Here is a 26,762-nt window from a genome sequence, read left to right as displayed (position 1 = left end):
CAGCTGCAACTCTATGGATGCCAATGGTGTAGATGATGTGATGAAAAAAATGAATCGATGGTGCAAATAACTTTTCCTATTTTTTCATGGCATAGAACAATTGCAATCAACATTCTTCACAATCCTTAGTAGTTCTCAATTTGTAAAATTCGACCCAAGTATAAGAGATGGCAACACCTATTTCTTTGCTCTATTCTAGTTTCATGTACTTGTGCTAATGAAAGAGCAACAAATCAACTTGCAAACCAGCGTAATGACGATCTCAGAGTTAGACTGATGGCATATTCAATGGCGAATGATACGTCTCAAACGTATCGAATTTTCCAAACACTTTTGCTATTGTTTTGGCCTCCTTCTTGCATGATTTGAATGAAACTAACCCGGACTGACGTTGTTTTCAGCAGAGCTGCCTGTATGGTTTTCTTGTGCGCAGGTAAATGGATTTTTAGGCTGCCTTGGCCTCCGAAGAGGGGAAATCGTCGCCATCGTCATCACATCACCACTCCATCACCCTTTCATGGCTTCCCCTTTCATGTCTGAGTAATGCCATGCTGTATGTGGAGGGGATGGTAGGGATTGGATGAGTTAGATCATGTAATAGTTCGTCGGATTGTTGGGGCATGTTGCCTATCATCTACTATGGTGTTTATCATCTTTGCTACTACTTGTTACTCTTAATGCTTGTCACTTTGGGCCCGAGTGCCATGATTTCAGATCTGAATACCTTATGTTTTCATGAATATATTTGTGTTCTTGATCCTATCTATGAGTAGTATGCACCTATTATAGTCCGGAATCGGCGATCCCAATGGTGACAACTTGGGACACCAAAGGGGATATGCTATAGTTTGAGGATTTTCATGTATCCATTGATTGTTAATGCTTTGTTCCGGTGCTCTTTGACGGCACACCTTAATCTCCATGAGTTCCTTTTGGCCCCGTTGGTAGCGGGATGGTAGAACAAAAGATGTTGTGCAAGTTCTTATTGCAAGCACGCACGACTACCTTGGGATACATGCCTAATGTTTGATATTTGCCTAGATGATCATTACTTTTCTGTGTGCCTTGCCCCACGTTAAATACATGATATCTCTCATCCATGACCAACCATATATCTCCCTAGCCTACAGTATTTTAATCCTACTGGTCACAAGTTGCTTTACTTTTTTTTGTTTACTTTCGTTGCTTTGCCACTATTATTTCCGTTGCCACCGTCACTTCCATATCACCGTTGGTACTAATATTTCATTGCCAAGCAAGTATCTTTCAGGTGCGGGTGAATTGACAACTCAACTGTTAAAGCTTATAAATATTTTTTGGCTCCCCTTGTGTCGAATTAAAAAATTGGGTTATCTTACCCGCGAAGACTTTTGCGATCCCCTACACTTGTGGGTTATCAGCGACCCACAAATTTCCTCTAGAACCTGTCTGCGGACAGGGGGGCCGATCGAGGGATACAGATGCGGGAGGCCATCATCCAGCATTATCCGCATACATTTCAAACACTGTGAATCAACCGGATGAAATTCGTACACACACGATGGATTTCATACAAAACCGGATGAAAACGTTTACATTTTGTACATATTTTAACTAAAATGGTAAAACTATGTGTTGGTATCGTCGCGCGGAGCTTCACTCCCACGACACGGATACCCTACACTAGTCTACGACTGGCCCAGCAGTTCCATTTTGTCTTCCCCATGTCCGGTAGCCCGCTGTTTGCTGGAGTGGCAAAAAGTATGCTTCAGTCGAAGGGGAAGGGAGGGCTCCTCTGCTTCCGTGGAGCCCAAACGAGGTGTTAGAGCATATTTTTTACATGTGTGGTTTTGATAATTGATGTCAATCCCAATGGACTAATAGTTGCCTTGAGTTATATTCGAAGGATTTCTCCATAGGCATTTCTTGAAGTCCATTTGTTGGTTTCAAGGAGCTTATGAGATGACCAAGGTGGTATTCAAGATTTATCCAAAGATTGGTCATGTGAGAGTTGAGCTTATTGCAAGCATGTCTTGAAGAAGAAAAATGTGGGAGCATTCATGTTTACCTTTAAGACATTGTCTTTATGAAGAGAGAAGATAATTCTCAAGGTTGATCAAGACTAAGTCAAAGAGTGAATCAAGTTGATCAACACACAAAACATACATGATGTACCGACATGGATGAAGTGACCCCATGGTATGGTAAGAATTGTCCATTACACTTTGAGTACTAACCCAAGGTCTACATGATAGTTCTACGTGGGGTTAGGTATGTGTGACAGCCCGATGCCGACGTTCCAGAAGATTCCCCTCACTTTCCGTTTTCGTCGTGTGTCTATTTTTATTTGTTGCATCATCATCGCATCATGCACATCATCTGCATTGCATCGGCGTCTCCGTTGCCGCCCATTTTCAAAACTTGCATCCGTTAGTGGTTGCCGGTTGACGTCGTTGTCCGTTCTGAGCCCGACCGCACTCGCACGCGTCCGCGGCACCGTCGAAATCCTGTTTTTAAAGTGTGCGTAAAACTTTCTCTGATCAAGGTGAAACTTGGCATGCGGTCGTTATTATTTTTTGAACTATGACCTAAGTATGATTTCCATCAGTCATATCCCTTCGTCAAGTTCTATTCGAATTAATTCATTCTTTGGCTCAACCTTTTATTCTTCGTTATTCCGGAGCGTCTCAGTAATTCTTGGTGTTGTTTCTCGTCATCATTCTCAGCTTGCTATTCGAAGGGGTGTTTCTCTCAAACTTGGTCCATTCTCTTGCAGATTCGTCATTTCAGCTTGGTGCCATCATCTTAATTGTTGTCAATCATGAGTGATTAATTCCTTGCTATCCGGTGCTTCTCTGAGTTGTTTTCATTCTCGATCCTCTGAAGGCCATCATTTCAGAAGACTTATTCGTTCTCAGCTTTCAGCTTTCGTCCTTAATTCTTCTCCATTGTTGTCTCTTCGTTCGTCTCTCGGGTTTTTCCGGTGCCTTGTTATAGTTTTCTCTCAGGTGGCTCATGATCCCTTCTTTCTCATGTTTTTCCATTCATTGATGGTTGCCTCATTTATTTCAATTCTCACCGGTGTTTCTTGCAACAATTCTTCTAGTTTGTGCTCATATCTCTCCTCAATCTTTTCAGAAGAATAAGTTGGACGCGAGATCCGTTGCTTGTCATCAATTTAATTTGGTGAAGAGTTAGCATAACATAATTCTTATTCTTGTGTCATCAAATGATTTAAATTCTTCTTCCGGAGTGACTCATGATATCAATTCTTTTCTCAAGTATCCGTTCTCTTGCATTTTCAAGTGCATTTGTTCTTCCTTGATCCTTTGAGGTGGTATTATAGCCTTCTTGTTAGTGTAGGAGCCTCGAAGAGTTTTCCTTTCAAGAATGAGATAATTAAACCCACCAATTCTTTGATCTTGAGATATTTCAACCCATGATTTCTTCATTGAGCTATCTTGGTTGGGATTTCACCTAAAGCCTTCCTATGGATTGTTGCTATCATGGTGCTGTCATTAATCCCAGTTCTCAAGGCATCCTCTTGGTGTAAGAAGTTTTGATATCTTTGCTTTCAACTATCCTTGTTTCTTTTAGTGGTTGATTGTCACCTCATATTTGTTGAGATGATTTTCATAAGCCCATTACTATCTTGTTCTTTTCGTTGTTGGTTTTCCAACTACTATGTCAATTCTCTGTCCGGAGGCTCTTCAGTTCTATTGTGATGATTGTTGTCATTCTTTTCTTCATCCTCTTCTTCTGTTTGAGCTAGTTCCTATTCTATTGTTCCGGAGGCCTTGTGATGTTGCTCTTTTGGGTCAATCTTGTTGTTCTACCAAGATCATGGTGTTCCCTTGCTCTATTTAGTTGTTTGTTATGAATATTGTCTATTTCTTTCATCTTATCGAATTTTTTGTCCCATTTTCCTACTGAAGTGCTGCCGAAATTTTCCGTGAATTCTGGCTTCTTTCTCATGTCATTCCTCATCTCCTGGCAACCTTCAAAGATCGTTGGTTTCACTCGTTTGTCAAGAAGCGACTAAGTTTTACCTTCTGCTTTTCTCATCCTCTCCCCCTTTCATTCTTGGATCTCGGGGCGATATCTTCTTGTAGTGTAGGAGAGTTGTGACAACCCGATGCCAACGTTCCAGAAGATTCCCCTCACTTTCCGTTTTCGTCGTGTGTCTATTTTTATTTGTTGCATCATCATCGCATCATGCACATCATCTGCATTGCATCGGCGTCTCCGTTGCCGCCCGTTTTCAAAACTTGCATCCGTTAGTGGTTGCCGGTTCGCGTCGTTGTCCGTTCTGAGCCCGACCGCACTCGCACGCGTCCGCGGCACCGTCGAAATCCTGTTTTTAAAGTGTGCGTAAAACTTTCTCTGATCAAGGTGAAACTTGGCATGCGGTCGTTGTTAGTTTTAGCTAGGCCGCCTGTCGAATTTCGTCGCGATCGGAGTTCGTCTGGTACCCGAACGGTCGTCCGTAGCGGCACCTTATCCGGTCTACCGTCGGACGTGTTCCGGTGTTTTAAACTGCGTTGCCGCGCCGCCCGTTCTCCCTCTCATCTCCGGATAATCTCTCTACACGGCCGCGTACCCATACCCGCGTTCGGAATCGTCCGAATCCGACCCCGCGGTTGGATCCGGAACGCGATTCCGGTTAACCGAGCCCCCCGTTTGTCTATATACAGCCCTATGCCATTAATTAGACAGCCCCCTCTCATCTCTCCTCGAAATCCGTGCCAACCCCGAAACCCTAGCCAGCCTCTCCCTCCTCCCACCTCGAGCTAGGCCCGCGGGGCCGTTCTGAGCCCGCTCGAGCCCATCTGGGCCCGAGGCTGCCGTGCCCGGAGATCTCCTTCCCGAGCTCCTCCTGCCCGAAATGGCCGCCCCGCACGGCAAGCCGGAGCCCTCGCAGGCGTGGCAACTGCGTCCCCTGCCGCCCCGCTGCCAGGATCCCGCGCCAGAACCGAGCCGCCGCGCCAGGTCACTACTCGTCGCCCCGACCCGCCGCTGCCAGATCCTCGCCGTCCTCCGCCCGGAGCTCGCCGCCGCCGCCGGGAATGGGGCTCCCGTGCCCGGATCCCTCCAGATCCGGCCGCCCCCACCGTTTCTCCTCTTCTACCCCGCCGGATCGAGCCGCCTAGAGCCGCCGCCGGCCGCCGCCAGGGCTCGCGCCCTCGGCCAGAAGAACAGAACGACGAGCCGCCAGCGCCTCGCTCTCCCGCTGGCGCCTGGGCCGCCTTCGCTTCTGGGCCGCCCCAACCGCTCGCGAGCTGGGCTGGCGTCGGCCCAGGCCAGCTCAGCCCACCCCCAGCGACCAGCGCCGGTTCCTCCTCGCCTCGGCCAGGCCCGCCCAAGACCCGGTCGGCCACCTCTCCCCCCCGCGTCGGCCCACCTCCAGCCAGGCCAAGGCCCGAAGGTTAGATTCCCTGGCCTGCCTATGTTGTGCCTCGAGCATGATTTAACTATCCCGCGCCCGTGTACTGTAGGCCCTTCTGCAGTAGAATTAGGCCCGGTAGATTTTTCTTAGATTTCGGATTTATTTAATTTCAGGAATTAGACGAATATTGTTTCGCCCGTAACTTTTAATCCGTAAGTCGGATCGCGATGATTTTTATATGCTTTTCGTGTAGATTTGCACGTAGAATCCGTTTATAGAGCTTGCACAGTTATTTAACGTAGTTTAACGTGCCATATGCCTTGTTTAGCGTGCTGTCCCAATAGGGGAACGTCCCATATTTATTTTTTCGCGCAAGTCCGATTAGTTCGAATGTCGTAGCATAAATGACCATGATTTAGGAACCTATTTTCCATGCATTTTAGAGCGGTCATAGGTATTTTTGCATGTATGGATTGCCGGTAGTTTATTTTCCCGTGTATAGGTTATTTTTCTCGCATTTATGTGCGGCATTATTTTGTGTTGCAAACCCCACATATTTTATATGTATCCGGGGTAGGATTTTTCTGTGCAATTAGTTTTAGCTTTAGAGGAAGTTAGTTCGCGAGATATTTTGCTAAGTTGCCCTTTTGTTTAATTCGTAGGATTTATTCCGTGCCTCGTTTGAATTAGTTGTCAACTAGGGAGTTGATCTTGGATGTTTTGTTCAGCCCCTGGTATATTTGGTTGCAATAGAAATGCATGTTTAGGTGCTGTTTGCTTGCTCTGAAGTTGCTAGAAATAGTGCTGTTTTAGAGGAGCTGAAATATTTCTAAGTCTGGAATCTGGTATATTTTGTTGCTGTCTTGTCTTGTTTCTATCTTTGGATCTGTAGCTCTTTTGAGGCTGGTCCAATGGAGTTAGTTGTACCCCTTGTGTTTGGCTAGCTTGCTGTAAAGTTTCATGTCATTCGGAGTCCTGTAGACATAGGTTTTGCTGCTGTCAATATGCATTCAGGCTGAAAACTGCACTTTCATGAGGTGCAATTTTCACTAAGTCTGAAATAGTGTGTGGGGAGCCATTTTGTGACTTCTTTCCCTAGTGTTCCTTGCTGCCATGCTAGTTGTTGTTGGCTGTTCGTAGTAGAGCTTCTTGCCCTCTTCCGTGCCATGCCTTTCTTGAGCATATCGGAGTTGTGTAGCCGTAGTTGTGGGGCGTAGAAAGTGCTATGTGGCTGTTTTTGACAGATTGTAGTGATTTCTTGTTTTGCTCGTAGATGTTGAACCGTAGCTCCGATTTGATCGTGTCCTACATGAAACTTGCTTAGAATCTTGTGTAGTTTCATTTTCTCCTGATGGTTGTTTGTTTTGAAGTGCTCGTGACCGCCGTTGCACACATATTGCATTCATGCTATCGTATCTTGCGGTGCTTGTAACTTTTGATACGTAGCTCCGTTGGAGATGATATCTATGTGTAGATTGCTTGCCTTGACGCGTAGAATCACGTGAACCTATTTGTTTTGCTGTTTAACAACTAATTAAATGCATTAGTTCAGATCTGGACAGAATTGTAAATTAATATGTGAGGTCGTCTCGGAGATGCTATATGTCATTTCCGACCTTATTTAAAATGCCTAGATAGGTAGTTTAATTACGCTTCACCTCTTGCCATGTTTAACCACATTTAATATATTGCCGTGTATCTAATCGGGATAGAACTAAATAATTAACGTGGAGTTTCGTCAATATGCAACTCGTTGCATATTGAACTTCACTTAATGTGTAGTTTTGATTGTGTGGAATTGTCATGCCGTGACTTGCATGTATTCAGCTGCTCATGCATCATTTGTGTTGTGCATCGTGTGGTGAATTCCGCGTGTTGATTTGTGTTTCCGGTTTGCTCCGTCTCGATAGAGTTCCGCAACGTGCCGGATCGTGAGGACCCGTTCGACTATGTTGGTTCGTCTGCTTCACACGGAGGCATTCTTCTTCCAAGCGGGATCTCAGGCAAGATGATCATTTCCCCAGATACCATTACTATCATTGCCATGCTAGTTATCGCTTCTATCGTTTATGTCTCGTTGTCTACCACTTGTTAAATATCAGCCTCTCAACAATGCCATGATTACCCTCAACCTGTTCGACCTAGCAAACCAGTGTTTGGCTATGTTACTGCTTGCTTAACCCTGTTGATAGCGTTGTTAGTTGCAGGTGTAGATGCTTCCATGTGATAACATGGGTTCCTTGTCATATCACCATATTTAAATGCTATTTAATTTAATGCACCTATATACTTGGTAAAAGGTGGAAGGCTCGGCCTTTCTAGCCTGGTGTTTTGTTCCACCTTTGCCCCCTTAGTTTTCGGCTACCGGTGTTATGTTCCATAAACGAGCGCTCCTAACACGATCGGGGTTGTTATGGGGACCCCCTTAATAATTCGTTTTAGATTAAAGTTGGTCTGGCAAGGCCCAACTTTGGTACTACATTTGCCTAATCACTAATAAACTGCATATGGAGTAATTAACCCGAGGAAATTTAATCAACCCCCGGGCCAGTGCTCCTCATGAGTGTTGGTTCAAAACAGAGCACTGTGCGGGGCCACCGCGAGGAAACTCGAGGTTTGGCACTTGTACGCATCGCTTATCCGTCGTGTCCTGAGAACGAGGTACGCGACTCCTATCGGGATCGTCGTCACGTCGGATGGCCTTGCTGGATTAGTTTTACCTTTGACGAGATATCTTGTGCATCGGGATTCCGGTGATGCTTTGGGTAATCTCAGAGTTGAGGTTTTCCACTAGGGAATCCGACGAGATCGCGAGCTTCGTGATTGAGGATTTCTATGCGGCTTGTGGTAATTTGTGATGGACCAGTTGGAGCACCCCTGCAGGGTTAAATCTTTTCGGAAAGCCGTGCCCGCGGTTATGTGGCAACGTGGAAGCTTTGATCAACACTGGTTCTAGATAACTTGAAGTTAACTTAACTAAAATATGCCAACTGTGTGCGTAACCGTGACTGTCTCTTTCGTGAGTTCCTTCTCCGATCGAGGACACGGTGGGGTTATGTCTGACGTAGGTAGGTGTTCAGGATCATTCATTTGATCATCAGTAGTTCACGCCCGTTATGCGTAGATCTTCCCCCTCTTATTTCTTGTACTCGTAAGTTTAGCCACCAAATATATGCTTAACCGCTGTTGCAACCTCACCACTTAACCATGCCTCACCCATTAAGCTTTGCTAGTCTTGATACCTTTGGAAATGAGATTGTTGAGTCCCCTGTGGCTCACAGATTACTACAACACCAGTTGCAGGTACAGGTAAAGGGTTACTTGACGCGAGCACGTTGTTTGTTCATTTGGAGTTGCTTCTTCTTCTTCTACTTCATCGATCTAGGATGGGTTCCAGGCCGGCAGCCTGGGATAGCAAGGATGGACGTCGTTCTTATTTTTCTCGTTTGTTTCCGTCCGTAGTCGGACCCTGCTTTTACACTTGATGATTGTGTAATGTACTGATGTGACTCTGATGTAGCTTGTGGCGAGTGTAAGCCAATTCTATATATCTCTTCTTTTCAGTACATGTACTTGTAACGATATCCATTCTTGCGACACGATGAGATGCGCTTCTATCCCTGACGAGGCCCTCGTGCCAAATTGAGGATAGGGTCGCATCTTGGGCGTGACAGTACGTGTCCATGGGCTTGCATGAAGAGGAAGATCTCATATACCCATGGAGGATGACATAAAGTGGTGATCGTTATCAAGTTTGCGGTGTACAAGTTCAGGTGAAGCATCACGAAGAGATCATGCATTAATCTTGCCATCCATTATGGTGACAATGGACTTGTGAAGATGTGCCGAAGAGTGTCTCACCCATAGTGGAGTATGTGGGAGCAATCTACTAGTCTTGATGGAGCCGACACAATCAAGAAAGGTGGTCCATCTTGAGGAGGACAAGATCGTTATCATCTAGCTTAAATGGACTATGCGCAAGGCAAAGGTTTGCCTACTTCGGCTTCTTGTTTGCCATCATGTTTGCATACAAAATCATCACAAGTTTGATTTCTTCATCCTCGTCGGAGGACAATTCCTCGAAAAAAGATTGAATAAGAGCATTCATCTACAATGAATAAGAAAAAATAAATTAGCGAAGGCATTGTGGTACTCTCTCCGTCTCAGTTTACAAGTCCGGTACATATATCTAGGTCGTCAATTTGACCAACTTAATGAGAGACATATATAACAAAAAATATATAATTAGAAACTTTAGATGTTATATTTTCTATTGACATAATTTTTATGTTAAATAATATATTTTATATAAGTCAAATTGACAATCTCGATACGCGTGCATGCCTTCTAAACTGTGACGGAGGAAGTACAATTTTTTTAAAACATGGAAAATTGGGTCAAGAATATCTCTTAATGCCTTAGAGCATCTCCAACCAATGGAGCCTCCAAGAACACCATCAGACCAAAATCGTTGGTGTCTTGGGGGGCCAAATGCTTCATCCAACCGAAATAGGAGTGTATGGGGGAGGGCATCTTCCGAGCCACACCCCACCTCAATCACAAGTTTGTGAGGAAACTGATTAAGTGAACCAAGAAAAAGGACATCTGGGGAGACACGATTCGCCAAAACTTTCGTCGGTGCCCCAAAAAGACTCCATCGCGCTGGGTTTGCTGCCGCTATTTTGACGTCCTCGGACACTGGGGACGTGTGTGGGCCTTTTTGGGCAAAAAAACGCCGCCAGGTGTCCTCAAGGAGTGAGGAGCAGTTGAAGTTTCAGCCCTGAACACGTGATGCGGTTGGGGCTAGTTTACATGATCCCGTAAAATTGTGGTGAGTTTGGGGTTAGTTTACATGATCCGACAAAATTATTCTGGTAAAATTGTGGTGAGTTTGGGGTTAGTTTACATGATCCGATAAAATTATTCTGGGTTCACGGGACTTGTTGGAGAGCTTTTTTGCCCCAACTTCCCCAAACGACATGGTTTTGACATACGGAGCTGTTGGAGTTGCTGTTTCAGATACAGGAGCTTAGTTTTTTTTTATGATACAGAGCAGTTGGATGAGTAGCTCTTAGCCGATTGGCACGAATCGGTCCATGTCCAACTTGGCCAGAGTTTGTTATTTCCTCTGGCAACAGCAAAATAACAAAAAATCTGAAAATTATTATTGCTACATTGAAAGGACAAAACATTCTTCAGAACTGTGCTCTTTTTGTTTCATGCCATCTGCATATTTGCAGCTCAATATGCTTAGAAATTTTTGGACACATGCCACCAAAAGCTAGCACACTTATCAATAGACTAATTAACATCCAAGCCAGACTTCGAAGGTGAATGATGGCCACAACAGAGATAAATTTCGATCAAAAGCTCTTTCAGGTTCGAACACGCCAAATCTCAGTAGCCAAAACCACAGTGCAAAATCTTACGAAAGCTAGCAGGCCATAATCCAGCAGCATTACATAATCCAGGAAACTCATCCTCAAGTGCCACAAGTAATAATAAACTAGAAGAAAAGAGGGACATGCTATCAAAGCTTTGATCATCTAGCTGCTCCAGTGATCAGACAATGGCGTTTGCTGCGCTGGCAATCCTGGGCCACAGGTCGGCACACTCCTTCCCGATGGGTCCGGTGATGGCAGAACCTGCACAATCAATTGATGCATGAATCAGTCAGGCTGTTCGTCCAACTATGATAATAGTTAGAAGTTGCATTGAAATAACTACTGAACCTAAATGTATTGATCTGCTTCAGTTAGCTATAAGCTTTGAATCTCAAATAGCATGTAAACACAGATTCAATGATAGTTACTTTCAAGTATATGTTATAAGGATTTGGTGCAACATGCAGAACAAAACTGAATCTCCAAGATCTGATTGATACCTTTCATCTCTCCCTTTGGGTTCACAATGACTCCAGCATTGTCTGCAAATATGACATAATCCAAACATTAGATTTGACTTTCAACAAAATAAACTACTACCCAACAACACTTGGCAAAGAAAAAGGTTGACAGATCAGAATGCAGACACAGAAAGTCTCAGACAGTGTTAAGACTAAACAATTCTCACATGAAAGAGGAAAAAATGCAATGTGCCCAGGGGTCATTGCATAATGTGATAGAAGATTGCACTACGATGTTATTCTGGTCAATTTGTATATGTGCTTCATTGTGGCAAATGACCACAGTGAAAAGGTGATCACTCTAAATGTGATAATAATGAAGCAATCCAATAGAATATGTGTGCATAATGAATAAATGTTCTTTCGAACTAGAACTTAACCTCCCTAGTAAGGACACGCAAGTGTAAACTTGCAGACATTCCACACAACAATGTTCATCAAGTGGTTTCAAAAAATTAAACAGTGGCTACTAACAGCTTAATAGAGAGCAAGGTCACTGGGCAGATCAAATCACTAAAGTAAACTAGTGCAGAATGACTCGTTCATCATATGAACTTAGCACGTTCGCAGTACCTTCAAAGTACATGAAGACTCCGTCCTTTCGGCGCCATGGCTTGCGCTGCCTCACGATGACAGCCGGCATGACCTTCTTCCTCAGGTCAGGCTTTCCCTTCTTGACAGTGGCCATAACCATGTCACCAACACAGGCAGAAGGAAGCCTGTTCAGACGACCCTTGATTCCCTTCACGGAGATGATGTAGAGGTTCTTGGCACCAGTGTTGTCAGCACAGTTCACAGTGGCTGCCACCGGCAGACCCAGCGACATCCGGAACTTGTTTCCAGCGGAACCTCCACGCCCTGCAGTTCAAGAACAAGCACACACAAGAACATAGTCAGATAAAAGGGACCCATGTACCTTCAGTACACTAAACCAATAATCTAGAGAAGCACAACAGCACACACACCAGTGCTATGATTACATGATTCATGGAAGTCCCCTCATAGCTAAGTAAGGATTATATCTATTTACTGAACCAAGATAAATACAACACAAGCATCTGGGAAACACTTGACCCTAGAGCTGCAACTGCTCAGATGATTCATTCAAGATGTACTGCTAAACTATTGCATGCCAGAAAGAAACAGAAGGCGATCACCATGCATAACATCTGTTGCACTGGAAAGAAGCTACAAGAACAGACTAAAAGTCGATACAAAAACACTAATTTGCCATGCGTGACAGCAATTCTCGACTCAGTGAAGCTACAGCCACATGCATCTACCAAAGATGGGAGCACATATTCTACAGATACGCGCTCATTTCCAAAGCCTCTGAAGACCACAGAAACTCCATCCGTGAAACATCATCCACACCATACCTGACCACGGACGAAACCTAAACTACCACCAAATTCGCAGTAAGAACGGGAACAAATCGCGGCTACCATAGCAAGAGAGCAGGCGTTCCGCGCTACAAATCGACGCACAACACCGCTCGATCCAACAAGGACTACGAGACCAGACCAGACCAGACTACACGGCGAGGCGGCCAAGGAAGACCATGCCGGGAAGAAATGGAGGAAGGGGGGGATTTTTCGCCGTACCTCGCTTCGACATCTTGGAAAGAGGGGGCGGTACCCGGCGGCGGCGGCGGAGGGGGAGGATGGGAGGCGATCCTCCCGCTTATATAGCGGCCGCGGCTAGGGCTTCGCGGCAGTTATGCACCCACACCCCTGGCGAGCTTTTCTAACTTCACCCGCGTCCTCGGCCAGGGGCTTTCTCAGCTGTGAAGCGTAAATGCAGGATAGCATGAGGTGGTTTTGTGAAACGAGGGCGCGGAAGAAATTAGGGCTTCGGGGTTTGGGTGGTGTTTTCTCGCCGATACGTCCCCGAGGAAGCCGGAATTGCGAGGAGGGGGCCTGAGTAGGAGGAGCAGGAAATGGCGGCCATGGACGAGGCGCTCGCCCTGGTGCCGGGGCTCGTCGACATCCTCGTCCTCGCCGGCGGCCGCGCCTCCTCCGGCGCCGCCGTCACCTGGCGCCCCGGCGACGTCCGGAAGGCCCTCCGCTGGGCGCTCTTCTTCGAGGAGGTAGTGCCACGCCCCTCGCCCCCCCCTCCCTCCCTCCCTCCCTCCCTCGCTCCCTGGCTCGTGTCGCGCTTCAGATTGCCGCATGCTGGCCACCCGCGGGGATTTGTGTGCTGAATGCTGTATAATTTGTTCCTCCTGCATTGTCGTGTTCAGGTATTCAGGAGCCTGCGTGACTCCGGGCAGTACGAGGATTCCGCGAGAGAGTTCGACGCGGCGCTCGCGGAGCTCGCCTCAAGCCCGGGTTTCCCCAAGGTGATTTCGATGAACCGATTCATGTATGAAATGTTTGTTATGATTATGTGGGTGCTGATGTTGTGCTTCGTGCCGTGCAGGGCCTTGCTGACATGCGATCGGAGACGCTTTCGACGGCCACCGAGCTGGTCGTAAAGCATTTTCTGAAAGCCGAGACGACGAGCGTGGAGAACATCAGTGCTGTTCTTGAGGCGGTCGTGGAGATGGACATCGAAGGCATTGGCGCTGGCGGTGGGCGCGACGCGTGCCAAGAGTATGTGAAGTCGATCCGGAATATGGATCTGTCTGGTTTGACGCGGACCAAGAGTGGCGGTGAAGCCGGAGTTCCCACCACTAGTTCTGATAGACTGTATGCAGAGTCCTTGTTTATGGGTCATTCACGGATTCTGGTTAACGAGCTTCTGGAACGACTGGATTCAGCATCGTGCATTTCTCTGGCTGAGAGAGGGCTGCGCACACTTCGGGACAGCGTGAAGAAGAACATCTTCAGTGATCCAGGCAGCCCAGTGATCCCTAGGTACATAAGCCTTTAAACAACCGGCTTCTGTATTCTATCCTCTGTTTTTCATGGTAGCATGCATACTTCAGTTTGAACTCACCCTAGACTTTACAATTCAGAAAATCACAAACAATCGAGAAGTTTCTTCTGTGGAAACAGTGGAGAGGGAAGTGTTTGTCATACTTGCTTGATGAACGCACTGTTCGGATTGTGTCCGGATCTAGTTTTATCTTTAGTGCTCCCAAGGAGCAGTGGATGAAGGTGTTTGAACCAAAAGTTTCTGTAGATTCTTGTCAGAGTGGTCTCGTTGAAGTCATGGTACCTATTCTTGGCTTATCTTTAATCATCTGCACTACTGTATACTCATTGTCTGCATTATAACATCAGTATATATGCATCGTCTTTACAGGAGATATGCTTGCTGGGTTTGGTTTCAAGGCGATGGGACCTATTGATAGAGGGCTTCGTGTCGCATGCTTTTAGTTCCCTTCCTATATCGAAGCAGTATGCTGATCTGCACCAGTTGCTTCCGGGAACTTATCGGGGTGAATGCCCAGACAAGATTCTTAATTTGAAGGTTCTTTGTGTCTTTATCTTATGTCTTGTTTGCAGCTTACTTTTACTAAGTTTCAATTTCTTGCAAACATCAGTTATGGTGAAAGCATTTTTAAATGAAGGAATCCTACCCCTGTAAACCAAGTGGGCAGCAATGCAAATTTAGAAGGAACTTCAAAACAGTTACACCTCAAGGACCGGTACTGTTAAGCACCATTGTGTCATCCAATGTCCCTCTATGAGTCCCTAGTGCTGTCTTACTAACAATCTGAAAAGAAGACTAATAACTAGATGCAATCAAATCCACTATACAGTTACTGAACCGTGCTTTGGCAGCTCACAAGAAGTTGACATCGACCGTTCATTGATGAGAGCTGCCGAATTTCCAAAAACGTCCTCACAGTTGAGCAATAGGCTGCATGCTGCCGTTATTGGTTATAATTTATAAGGAGCATGCCTTTCAGAGGTTTCTCAGGACGTAAAATATTTTTCTCAGTTGCCACTTTGTTGTTATCATCTTCCCTTTTGCACTAAGACCTCTCAGTTTCTAGAAGCTGTTAGCATACCATCTTGAAATGATGTTATCTGTTTTTGCGTCTTCTCGGTGTGGTCCTTCTAGTACGAAAAACCCACATTTTGATGCGTGGTTGAGAAAAAACATAAGGTGATCTCTTTAACCAAACATTTCAACTCCAACAGGAAAATGACATTCTTGAGTATGCAAGGCAGTCATTAGAAAATAAACCGCACATATTATGGCTTCTACCTCCAGTTCTTACCGCTGCAGCAATTCCGCCACGGTGAGCTGTTTGCTTTTTACTCTGAAGTGTGTCCCTGCTGATTTTGTGTGATCTTTAAAAAGTTTAATATATGCATTGGATCATGTAGGTCGACCTTGTTTGAAATATACCTTGCAGAAATAGATAAGCAATTTGATGAAGCAGTTTCCACAGAACGGTATTACCAATAGCCAAGTATTTACTAGTATAAGCTATGTTAAATTTCCAAGTTTTCATGCCGGTTCTCATCATGAAATGTTACTCCTTCAATTTCAGGAAATGTAATTGCAGAAGAGATGGAATAGAGCAACATGATAGCTGTAAGTAGTTTCATAGTTGTAACTACTTTGTTTCTCAAATTTCAAATGAACAAATATCCAGTGCTCCGAACTCTCTAAAAATACCTGTTCTTCATTTTAGGTGAGGTTGCTGAAAGGATTCAATGTCTCTACGCTTTCCATGTTCAACAACCTCATCTAATGGTTCAGTAGTGGCGGTAGTTCAAGACAATACATGCGATTTGCAATGTGCACTTCAACTCCAAGTAATTGATTTTCCAGGCTGGCTGCAGTAAATTGTTTTGCATGTGCATTGACGGTGATATGATGAACGTTAAACAGCAGGAAATCAATACACTTTCTGCATGATAAAAAGTTGAAAACTGTTATTGATCGACAGTGGCTTCATATAAACGGGTAAAATATGAAGACCGAATAGGTCTTTTTCCCTCCTTTTCTGCCTTCCAAGTTGACAATCTATGATGAATTACACCTATATTCTGGTCCAACCCATGTTTACTGTAGGTGATTTATTTTCATCATGCTTTTTCTTATCTTTTGGTCATGTTTTTTGGGCCAACGAGAGATAGGTCTTCTAGGGTATTTGTTGGACAGTTGTGGTTTGGCTGATGTCTGCCATATTTTTCTATTTATTTTGATTTTCATTCAAACCGGTCTCTTTAATCTAGCCTGGTAGGCTGGTAGATTCATGGTAGGCGAATCCCATTATAAGAAAAGAAAATAAAGACCAACCAAAGTACTCCCTCTGTTGATCTACATAAGGTGTCCATGCTTTTAAAAGTCAAACTTTGGCCATAAACTTGTACAAGAAGTCTTCATAGTTACAGATTCACAACGATAGGACAATGTTTTAAAATATGAATGACATATCGATTTCGTATCACATGATGCACATATTGTTGATCTACTTAAATCAACAGCGGGATTGTTATTTCTTTTCTTTGACGGAGTTATAGAAGATAACCGTTTTCCAGTTTGCATCTAACCAATAAGCAGCTGACATTTGTTTGCCTATTATTTTGCCTTTTAGTGCTTCTAGACTCCACCTGCACCAGGTCAGAACTCTAAAGCATGATTAATAAACTATTTATGAAATGCTGTATTCCAGCTGTCCCTTTTCATACAAAAAGTGAGAAGATGCATAGTTTTGGATAAGGTAATTTAGAAAGAGACGTTGTCATGCCAGCTTTTATACAACCTTCTGTTACATGCCAAATTTGGTTTGTCAACTCCAAAGCACCTAGTTGTTAAAAAGATACTCCATGATTGCAAGCTTATTGTCTAATGGAATATTGCTTCATCCACATGGTTTAGAACCAAGCATAAGGCCTGGGCAAGATAGCTCTACCATTTACTGAAATTGCTTTAATGTAACCGTGTCAGTTTTCTTTTACAACTTCCTAACTGATCAGTGTAATAGGTTAATTCACATCTGTATTTCGGTCAGACCAAACTAGCAGCTGTATATCTTTTTCTTTTTTGAGACTAAGCTGTATATCTGCTGCCATAGTTCCCTTTGCAGTACCATCAATCCAGCTTGGCAGCATGTATATCTATGTTCAGCCTTGTAAAGCTTTAATTTTTTTCTAATCAATCTACCTCTGGGTGGTTGATGCATACAATAAGTCAAGAGCTGGCAGGTTTTAAAATATCCATTACACAGGAAGGAACTCCATGTGGTCCCCATTTTTAAAATAAAATGGAGTCAGTTTAAAATATTGGTAGACTATCAGCTTGATGGTTATAGAAATTTTTAGATACATTTAGCAGATTCAGGGTCCCCCTCTAGAGCCATAGCTCCCACCTACCCTCCCATATGCACACAACGAATGGAACTTCTTTCCATTCTTAGCCCCTGCAATGACCCTTGTATCACATCCTTGCTTAAGACTTTAAGCCCTGTTCTTCTCCGATTCCATTCTCCGAAGAAACAAGTAAGTTTCAACATAGGTTCAACTAATTCTGTAACAGCAACGCAGAATCCACATCAAGTTACTCTTCTTTTTTGCAATTCTTTTGTCAGATTTCTCTCTCAGATTAGTTATTTGTTTTCCCTTCAAAAAAGAATATTAGTTATTGGTTCTTCTATTTCGTTAATTATGTTCCGTTTGGAAATTGCTGCAATAGTTGGGGCTTGTTCTGTTCAGTTTTGAATACTTCTTTGCTTTTTATCTTTTATGTTTAAGGAGGGGTTGAATCTGCAAATCAGGTTGCACATGTGTTTCAATCCTTTGCAGTTTGTTCCTGGCTTCCTGCTACTTCTTGATTACAATCTTGAGTTTACTCTCGGTCTCTAGAAGTATAACTGGCCTTACCAATGTGCGATTCACATCATGTTTCCGGTGTTCAACTACGATTTTTCTTTACGAAGATACATAACCTGCTTGATATTCACAATTTGAAGAACCTCGCTGATTTGCTATTTGGGGGCTTACAGTAATAATTGTGTATTGGCTTGCATATTCCTAGAAGACAAATTCTCGCTAATAAGGAACCTTGGAAAATAAGACACTCCAATTATCTCAACGACTGAACAACAACAACAACAAAGCCTTTAGTCCCAAACAAGTTGGGGTAGGCTAGAGGTGAACCCATAAGATCTCGCGACCATCTCAACGACTGAACAAGAGCAGGAAAAATATTTCTTCAATATCCAAGTTAGAATTGGATAGGCCCATACACTTCCCCAATGATATGATCAAAGGTCCATCTTAATGGACTGAGGTGGATCATCCAAGGGGTATTGCACACGGCCATACAGCAATAATGAGTCAGTTTCGCAATGGAGAAGTTCCTCGGTTTCTTTCATCAGATATTAATATAGTACCAGTACTCTCTGAAGTCATAGTTCCTAGTTTTCCAGAGTATAGGACATCTTACAGTCAAAGGGATCTGTGCAGTAGTTCTATCACCTCATTCGATACCTTATGTCAGCCATATGTATCACCTTCCAATTTCACTTCAGATCTTCGTATCAACAATGGATCACCTGGAGGGAAACTGTCTTTTGGATCACATGTTACTGCAATATCTGGTTGTGACACTTCACTACCATCAGCACATTCATCATACACGGGTAATCCAGATTATTTGAGGATGGCCTATCCCAAAGTATCTGAAGAGATAAGGTGGGGTCAAGAACCACTCCCAGGAGTATTTGAATATCCAGCAACCATTGATGTTTCGGATCGGCGAAACGTGATTGTTAGCCAGCAAAGCCAAGAGATCATTACAATTGATCATATTACCCACCTTGCGGAGCAAAAAGAGTGGTACTCATCTGGGAGTTCAGAGCAATTTCTGAGAAGTTCAGGATCTGGTGGATCTGTGCTTAAGGTATCCATCTCATTTGACTGTTTCTTTTGCGTGGTGATTTGCTGTAATTATTCTAGGAGTTTTCAGTCTCCTGACTCCTCTCTTTTCTCTTGGCTTTACTAACTGCAAAACAATACGATGACCAGCACTTCATCATTGTACTTAGGGCCCCGTTTGGGAGAACTCCACTCCGCCTTGCAGCTCCAGATCCAACCTTTTTCAGATAATGTTGTTGATTTTGTCCCACATGCTTAATGAAGTCACCACCTCATTTGCAGGCAGCTGATGCAAGTACAACACCATCAAATTATGCATATTTTCATGGGCAGAAAAACAGATCAAATTCTTTCAACGTGGATGAACTTTGCAGTGACAATTTACCTTCTTCAGACACTACTCCAACCAAGTCAAGGATGCGCTGGACGCCTGAGCTCCATGAGAAGTTTGTTGATGCCGTTGACAAGCTTGGTGGAAGTGAAAGTATGATCACTGATGCTTTCTTACACTTTTTTAAATGTAGTTTTTTTTACACTTTATTTTTCTACTTATCGTGCTTTGCTCACTGATGAAATTGTATGGGGCAATGTATCCTTTTAAACTGGAAATATTAACATGTTTCTGTCTGTACCAGTCATGTTGGTATTTGTTGTAGTACTCTTTTTGCTAGATATTCTCATTTATCTAAGCCCTCTTCCTGCAGAAGCAACTCCAAAAGCAGTCCAGAAAGTTATGAAGGTTGAAGGGCTAACTATATACCATGTAAAAAGCCATCTACAGGTCTACATTTGTTCCTTCTGAGTTTTCAGTGTTTAGTTTTAATTTCTTCTGTATTTTCCTGATGGCCACGGGTTATTCTTTTGCAGAAGTATCGTACAGTTCGCCATCAATCTGAATCATCTGATGGTTTGTGTGTCTCTCTATGTTGCAACGCTGGTTTAATGTCATCATTGCAAAACATACACTGACTATCATATTGTAGTGAACTAGGATACTTCAGTTGACTTGTTACTTTACCATTACCATTGTTTATGGTTTTTTACATTATATAATTTGTGCCTAGCCTCTAGTCAAATTTATATAAAATTGTTGAAATGTAGGATTTTATGCTTACTTTTTATTTTCTTTGTTTTAGTAGGCACTTCAGTGGAAAGAAGCAACCACATGGATGAAGTTTGCTCCCAGAACATCAAGTGAGATAATCTTTACCTGATGTATCCTTTGCTTTTATACTATTGTAAAGACTGTCTTGACGTAAATTTATATCTTTGCTTTTATTACTGTTGTAAAGACTGTCTCGACGTAAATTTATGTTGTACTATATGTACCACCTGTGCACCAACCTGGAAGATTCGTATGCCATCAGTAACTTATATTAGCTCCATACATATTTCAAAGGTATCCATGAAATGGCGCAATACCTAGCCCACAGTAAAAAAAATGTTGTGTGTGTGTGTGTGTGTGTGTGTGTGTGTGTGCGTGTGCGCGTGTGTGTGCGTGTGCGCGTGCGAGTTTCAGAGTTCTAATTATTCACTTTGCACTTGGTGCAGACACATGGAGGCTAGTGAAGGGCTAAGAACTCAGATTGGCTTGCAGAAGCAACTTCACGCACAGCTTGAGGTATGCACATTTTCACTCCTTGGAACTGGCAAGAACAGACGTGCAAACTTCCATCTATTTTAGTAATTTGGGGTTCTCTTTTTATTTATTTTTTCCTCTCCGCAGCTCCAAAGAAAGATGCAGCTGCAAGTAGAAGAACACAGCAAGTACCTGGAGATGGTGATCGCGAGGCAGGGCGAGAGCCTAAAACAGCTCGGTGCACTACCGAGGTTCCAGCATTCAAGCACCCCGGCTGTGGATCACAAGGAAGCATACAGAGAACAAACGGCAGACACCGATTCGGCCGAAGGGAGCCATCCGGAAAAGGAATAAATGCGGATAATTTACTCGGAATTGCAAACAAAAGGAGCCAGCTAGATCGGAGACAAGAGTAGCTCAGAAAGTGAGGATCATAGCCTAATCTAATTTCCGTCTCGGTTGATCTTTTTCATCATGCAATGTAATTATTGTGGGCTGACTTTGCTGCACAGATTTTTTGATTTGGAACGCAGTACATTTCTTTCTTCGTAACAAAACTATGATCACACTGCAGTTTATGTATATTTGATCGATGCCAGCGCCGCCCTACATGAGCTCATGGCCTCTCTGGAATGCATGAATTTAGCATGGAACGGCTGCACATGAGTGCTTTATTTTGATACTGCTTGATCCAGCACAAGGTGCAATGTGATGTGATTTATACATACGTGACAGTGACAGACACACCATCGTTTTGGACAGAAATGAGATGAGATTGGGCAGAGCAAGGCGTGTCACTGAAGATTGGGTCGTCCAACCCATCAAGCTGCCTGGAAAGCCTGGGCAAACTGCAGCCAGACGGGGCTCTTCTTGAGCTCCTGGCACGCCACCGCGGCGCCGTCGGCGAGCATCGCCCTGACGGGCGTCGCCGCCGTCCCGGTGGAGTAGAGGTTGCAGCGCAGCCCGCCCTGGATCTGTTCAGAAGAAGAGAAACAAACAAATGGTTGTAGATGGTCGCACCATGTTAGCAGTTGCAGAAGCGATATATGGCAGCGAGCCTGTGCGCTTACCCTTGTGACGACGGTGGCGAGGTCCGGCGTGTGCTGGAGCGGCGTCGTCGCCGGCGGCGGCATCGCCTCCTCGGTGGCCGTGGCGGCGGCGACGAGGATCTCGGCCGTAGTGGGTCCCAGTTGGCCTAGCACCGGCGCGTCCCGGAGGCCGGCGTAGGGGAGCGCGGAGTGGCACGCGGCGCAGTCCCTCTGCATGAACACCTTGGCCCCGCGCTGCGCCCTGCTGCTCCATCACAACCAGCAATCAATCCCCATGAGATATTCAGAAGAAGAAGAAGAGCTCCGTGACGACGAGGATGTGCTTACGCGTCGGTCGGCCACGGGTAGACCGGGCACGCGACCCCCGCCATTGGAACGCCTGAGGTCTGAGCTCCGGCGCAGGTGTGTCCGTGTGTGTGTGTGTGTGTGGCCACCGGCGTGGCTGGAGGTGGATAATGATGCGTCTGTGAGCGGTCGCCGCTGCAGCGGCTCGCCAACTCTATGTAGAAACTAGAAAGTGTGGTGAGGGAGCGGGCCGTGGGGACGGTGGGAATGGATTGGGATGACGTGGAAGCACACTGGATCCTGGTCCTTACCTCGGCTTTTAGACGTTTCTTTGAGTTTTGTCAGGTTTTATATCTTGTTTGGAAAGACGAAATGCCTTTTTTTTTACTTTCATCGGGGGAGGAGGGAAAAGGCCCTCAACCACCTAAATATATTTCTTTCACTGAAAGCCCCCCCCCCCCCTCCCCTATCCCGAGTGACAGATTTACATAGAGAGATAAGGAAGTCACAAGAGGAGACGCCAGCCAACGGGTAGGCCGTTAGGTAGATCTAAGCACCCCGAGCCAATATTAATATGCGCGGGTTGCAGCTTTCTTCTTGGTTCACCGCACCGCATCGTCATGGAAGGCTTTTAGGATAGTGGCCAGGGATGGCGGGCCGTTCCGAATCATCATAGGTTCCACCGCTTTTAGAGTCTCCAACAGCAGAGGTGGATGAAGGCATCCGGAGAGGTGTCGCCGACCGCGCCCGCAACGTTGAAGAGGTGAAGGGCACTAACCGAGGCACCCTCCGGCGACACGTCGTGGCGCCTTCAAAACTGCACCGCGAAGGGGCAACCAAAGATGAGGTGGTCGGCGATCTCCAGAACCACCTCACAACATGGGCACCCAGCCTCCTCCGTCGTCAGGATGGTCTTGCGGAGGAGCACGTCACGCGTGTGGATGCGCGACAGGGACTGAAGCCACCCGAAGAACTTGACGCGCGAGGGGGCTCGGTTCGACCACATGAAGGTGTCCGTCTCAGCCCCCACACCGCCGAGGCGGTGCAGGGCATACACCGCCCTGGTCGAGAACCACCCTTGGGCCCCTGTGCAAAGGGGGGCAAGCCGAGAGTCGGAGACTTGATTCCAGGGCAGCTCTCGACGAGCAGTTGGACTTCGGCGCATTCACCGGCGGCCAGCGGAGTGAGCCGCGACACAAGCAGGGCGCATACCCCCTCTCGACGGGCCTCCCACACCGTAGTCTCCGGGCACGTCGCGTGGGAGAACAAGGCGGGGAAAAAAGTCCGGAGCGGCCCGCAGGGAAGCCACCTGTCGTTCCAGAACGAGGTCCGCCTCTCATCCCCCAGCAGCACCCGGGAGAGCGAGTAATAAGCAGGCAGCAACCCCCTGAGGGCACGCTAGTGCTCCCCTTCTAGGGGGGGACCGGTCGTGGCGAGACGACTCCTGGAAGATGCGGTAAGGTTCTTCTCACCTAGCCCTCTGTTTCGATGGTGCATCTAGCATTGCTGGTGGATTTGCTTGGATCTGATCGTAGTTCGTCTACGTTCGTGTGTTTTCAGATTGATCGTTCTGATCTGCGCTATTCTTTTACAAAGTCGGTTGCTGTTCTGATACGTTGGTCCTATAGTCTTAAAACGACGACTGCCTGAATGTAGTCAAGACTAAGGCCCTGTTTGGAACCATAATAGATTATGATAATCTGGATTATGAAGATAGATTATATAATCTGGTTTATAAAAATAATCTAGGTGGACATGTTTGGACGCTAGATTATATAAACTGTAATCCATGTTTTACATTGCATAATGACCTGTCTGTCCTCTGTTTTTTTTAAAGAGGAGGGTGGCGGTGGTAGGAATGTAATTATCTCCAACTTTACAAGGGTAATGGGTCATTAGCAATCCATAATTTGATTTTAGCTGGTGTAGAGTAGATTATGAGTTTTTAATAATCTGTGCATCTAGTTTTTATAATCTACACAATAATATGTCCTGTTTGAGGACATAATATATTATAAAAACTGGATTATATAATCTGGGTGGTTCCAAACAGGGCCTAATAGCATTAAAAGCATATCTTCTCAATACATTTTAAAGTAGAAAAAAAGTACTCCTCTCTCATCATACTATAATTAAGATCAATAATATTATACAGTCTTCTTAATTGTTACATGTACTTAGCTTACTGGAGTTGAATAATTAAAAAGAATAGAGATGATGGCTTGCACATTTTCAATTCATTTTTTTTTTACTTTACTCTATAATTTGTCCTTACAAATTTATAGGTACACTTATATTTTATTGATTGCAATTTTTATCGATAGCTTACCAAGCTGACACTTTTCACCGGACGTCACATTCAATGAAAACGCGTTGTGTGAGTTGATGATGGTGACATCTCTCTTGACGTGTTTTAGGATGAGAGCCTGTCATGTGGGCTCGCTCGCCATTAATGCATATTGAGACCGAAGATGCACTCCATAAAACTCATGGAAACACTTGATAGAGTATCAAAAAACTTCCCTCCGTTTTAAACACGGCGTACATGAGGATTTATTCTCTCGGCACTACTCGATTCATCAGCACAAAGATACATGTGAACCCCGAACGTCGATGGGCCGATTAGGCCATCCGGATAGTCCCAATGTAGGGCTGGGCAAACTGCATCCACATGGCGGTCGGTGGCGCCATCTTCTTCATCAGCTCCTGGCACATGGAGACGCCGAGCATCCTAGGCATCGACGTCGTGATCTTGCCCCCCGTGGTGTACAGAGCCGCACCTTCATGGATCTAGAAGGAAAAAAGAACAACGAAGCATGTATAACATACTACTAGTAGTGGTTTTGTTTCTTCTCATGCGACCGAGAAATGCTACCATCTCTAAGTCAACACTAAGAATTGTCCCTTCTAATAAACTGAAATTTGAGCATGCTTGCAAACTGAGCTAGCTTAGGCCCTATTTGAAACCACAATAGATCTATTTTATAAAAGTAATCTAGGTGTGCATGTTTGGACGTCAGATTATATAAACTGTAATCCAGGTTTTACATTGCATAATGATATGTCTGTCATCTGTTTTTTTTTTAAAGAGTAGGATGTTGGTGGCAGGAATGTAGTTATCTTTAATTTTACAAGGGTAATGGCTCATTAGCAATCTATAATCTAATTTTAGCTGGGTATGATAGTTTATGAGTTTTTAATAATCTGTTCATTTAGTTTTTATAATCTACATTATAATCTGTCATGTTTGAAGACAAAATAAGTTATAAAACTAGATTATATAGTCTGAGTGGTTTCAATCAGGACCTTAGTTGATCATATTTTGAGTAGTGAAAACCAGACCATCTTGATACAAGTCCTAAACATAACATGTGTGCTCACATTTTTTTGATTCATTTTATTTCAAGAGTTATGGTTTCATTATTTCAGTAATTACTGAATCAAGCGTCTACGTGTGTTTCATAAAAAAAAAAGGTGTCTTACTTTTGTGGTGAGAGCGGTGAGGTCCGGCGTGTACGAGCCTCCGGATTGGGATCTCGCAGCCGCCACAGATTCCTCTGCGACGACGATCTCGGCCGACTGAGCTCGCACCTCGCCCTGCGCCGCCGCCGGAACGCCGGCGTAGGGGAGCATGACGTGGCACCCCGCGCAGACCTGCATGAACACCTTCTGCCCGCGCTGTGCCCTGATCCATCCATGGATGTGTCAAAAGTCAAAACCCACAAACTAGTTCTCGGAAGGAAAAGCAAAACCCCTTGATCTACATGTGCATGCTGGTAGAAACGAGGCGTCGTGTTTCTTGTGTGCTCACCCGTCCTCCGGCGCCCACGAGTATGCCGCCGGGCAGGCCGCCGCCGGTGAAGCCATTGCCGTGATCGGTGCCGGAGTACTACTACTGTAGTTTTAGTTCCGTTGGTGTGGTGGTGATTTGCGTGTACGAGCAGGTGTCGTACTTGTGGACTCCTCGAGCTCTTGCTGCTTTATATACTGAGCTAGTGAGCTCTTGCTGCTTTATAAACTGTTATCTGCAAGCTCGACCCGATCCATCTAGACCTGCAGGGCTCATATACTAATCAGCGTGCAAGTCGCGTGCATGGATATGTTAACATCTCAGAGATCACAAGAGTGGCGATGCATGAATGTGCTCAGTATGGGAGGATATAAAATCGATCTAGGACGTTGGTAGGGCAGTAGTTGTCTGTCTCGGAGGATGCATACATGCATATGCCACTTGCTATAGTTGCTACACGTAGTACTCAAAACATTAAGACCGAGTCACTTGATAAGAACAAATACAATAGAGCTGAGTCAGCTGGCTATAATAAATAAACTAATATATTTTTGTTTAGTTAGAGAAAAGAGAAGAGGAGAAAAAAGGTAAGCGGGCTCTTAGCTAAGAGCCAGCTCTAGCACGTGATCTTAGGCATTTTGTGAGTATGAAAGGTGAACCATATAATAAAAAAGTAGTACGTACATGTTGGCTATAAGATGAGCTATAGATGACATGACAATGGCTTATAGCCAACAGCTGGCTATACTATTGTACTTGCTCCAAGGATGCATCCTTGCATCTCTACCAAAAAGTCAAAACATCCTTTTGCGTGCGTACGTGTGCTTCGATCCACTCTGAAAACTAGCTGCTCGAGCGAGATTAACCATGCTTTGACCTACTCTAGTTTTCCAAGAATTTCTTGGGTGGAATGCACTGGGAGAGAAACCTCTTTCAATGCAAGGTGCTTACATGTGGTTTTTGAATGCATTAAAAATGCTAGTACTATTAAAGTTTTATATGCAT

At 44.8% G+C, this 26,762-nt stretch overlaps 4 protein-coding genes across 5 annotated transcripts; 2 read left to right on the top strand and 2 right to left on the bottom strand.

Moving 5' to 3' along the window:
• Positions 1-10,718: 10,718 nt before the first annotated feature.
• On the bottom strand, positions 10,719-12,977 carry LOC123401590 (60S ribosomal protein L23). Its single transcript, XM_045095416.1, has 4 exons — positions 12,875-12,977; positions 11,844-12,128; positions 11,250-11,291; positions 10,719-11,010 (listed from the first exon to the last, which is right to left on the bottom strand). The coding sequence occupies exons 1-4, from the start codon at positions 12,885-12,887 to the stop codon at positions 10,928-10,930; spliced, it is 423 nt and encodes a 140-aa protein (XP_044951351.1). The 5' UTR covers positions 12,888-12,977; the 3' UTR covers positions 10,719-10,927.
• Positions 12,978-13,172: 195 nt separating this feature from the next.
• LOC123401588 lies at positions 13,173-16,145 on the top strand. The gene is given in 10 exon segments (XM_045095413.1): positions 13,173-13,359; positions 13,513-13,611; positions 13,692-14,128; positions 14,230-14,428; positions 14,520-14,687; positions 15,365-15,465; positions 15,554-15,622; positions 15,721-15,764; positions 15,865-15,912; positions 15,915-16,145. Coding segments are annotated over 10 exon segments (1,419 nt in total). The 5' UTR covers positions 13,173-13,209; the 3' UTR covers positions 16,019-16,145.
• Positions 16,146-16,152: 7 nt separating this feature from the next.
• Positions 16,153-21,311, top strand: LOC123401589 (protein PHOSPHATE STARVATION RESPONSE 1-like). Of its 2 annotated transcripts, none has more exons than XM_045095414.1 (8): positions 16,153-17,677; positions 18,213-19,079; positions 19,337-19,538; positions 19,759-19,835; positions 19,922-19,961; positions 20,191-20,248; positions 20,606-20,675; positions 20,781-21,311. In XM_045095414.1, the coding sequence occupies exons 2-8, from the start codon at positions 18,510-18,512 to the stop codon at positions 20,985-20,987; spliced, it is 1,224 nt and encodes a 407-aa protein (XP_044951349.1). In that variant the 5' UTR covers positions 16,153-17,677; positions 18,213-18,509; the 3' UTR covers positions 20,988-21,311. The 2 variants fall into 2 exon arrangements, with proteins under 2 accessions (XP_044951349.1, XP_044951350.1); XM_045095415.1 differs by having other exon boundaries at positions 18,181-19,079.
• LOC123405852 lies at positions 21,201-25,933 on the bottom strand. The gene is made up of 8 exons (XM_045099383.1): positions 25,779-25,933; positions 25,451-25,652; positions 24,596-24,757; positions 24,297-24,393; positions 22,791-23,053; positions 22,010-22,302; positions 21,704-21,926; positions 21,201-21,607 (listed from the first exon to the last, which is right to left on the bottom strand). The coding sequence occupies exons 1-8, from the start codon at positions 25,832-25,834 to the stop codon at positions 21,455-21,457; spliced, it is 1,449 nt and encodes a 482-aa protein (XP_044955318.1). The 5' UTR covers positions 25,835-25,933; the 3' UTR covers positions 21,201-21,454.
• Positions 25,934-26,762: the final 829 nt, after the last annotated feature.

This window comes from Hordeum vulgare, chromosome 6H (genome assembly GCF_904849725.1).
Source record: "Hordeum vulgare subsp. vulgare chromosome 6H, MorexV3_pseudomolecules_assembly, whole genome shotgun sequence".
Taxonomy (NCBI): domain Eukaryota; kingdom Viridiplantae; phylum Streptophyta; class Magnoliopsida; order Poales; family Poaceae; genus Hordeum; species Hordeum vulgare.
The sequence above is the reverse complement of the archived record's forward strand: the minus strand, read 5'-3'. Positions and strand labels throughout refer to the sequence as shown.

Excerpts from the sequence above, each read along its gene's own strand:
- LOC123401590 (XM_045095416.1), bottom strand. Across the intron at positions 11,292-11,843 it reads AGTCTTCATGTACTTTGAAG|ACAATGCTGGAGTCATTGTG; the intron begins GTACTGCGAACG and ends TCATATTTGCAG. Across the intron at positions 11,011-11,249 it reads CCCAAAGGGAGAGATGAAAG|GTTCTGCCATCACCGGACCC; the intron begins GTATCAATCAGA and ends TTGATTGTGCAG.
- LOC123401589 (XM_045095414.1), top strand. The coding sequence starts at position 18,510 with ATGAGTCAGTTTCGCAATGGAGAAGTTCCTCGGTTTCTTTCATCAGAT. Across the intron at positions 19,836-19,921 it reads ATGTAAAAAGCCATCTACAG|AAGTATCGTACAGTTCGCCA; the intron begins GTCTACATTTGT and ends ATTCTTTTGCAG. Across the intron at positions 19,962-20,190 it reads TCAATCTGAATCATCTGATG|TAGGCACTTCAGTGGAAAGA; the intron begins GTTTGTGTGTCT and ends TCTTTGTTTTAG.
- LOC123405852 (XM_045099383.1), bottom strand. The coding sequence starts at position 25,834 with ATGGCTTCACCGGCGGCGGCCTGCCCGGCGGCATACTCGTGGGCGCCG. Across the intron at positions 25,653-25,778 it reads TCGTGGGCGCCGGAGGACGG|GGCACAGCGCGGGCAGAAGG; the intron begins GTGAGCACACAA and ends TGGATGGATCAG. Across the intron at positions 24,394-24,595 it reads ACATTGGGACTATCCGGATG|GCTCTCATCCTAAAACACGT; the intron begins GCCTAATCGGCC and ends CCCACATGACAG.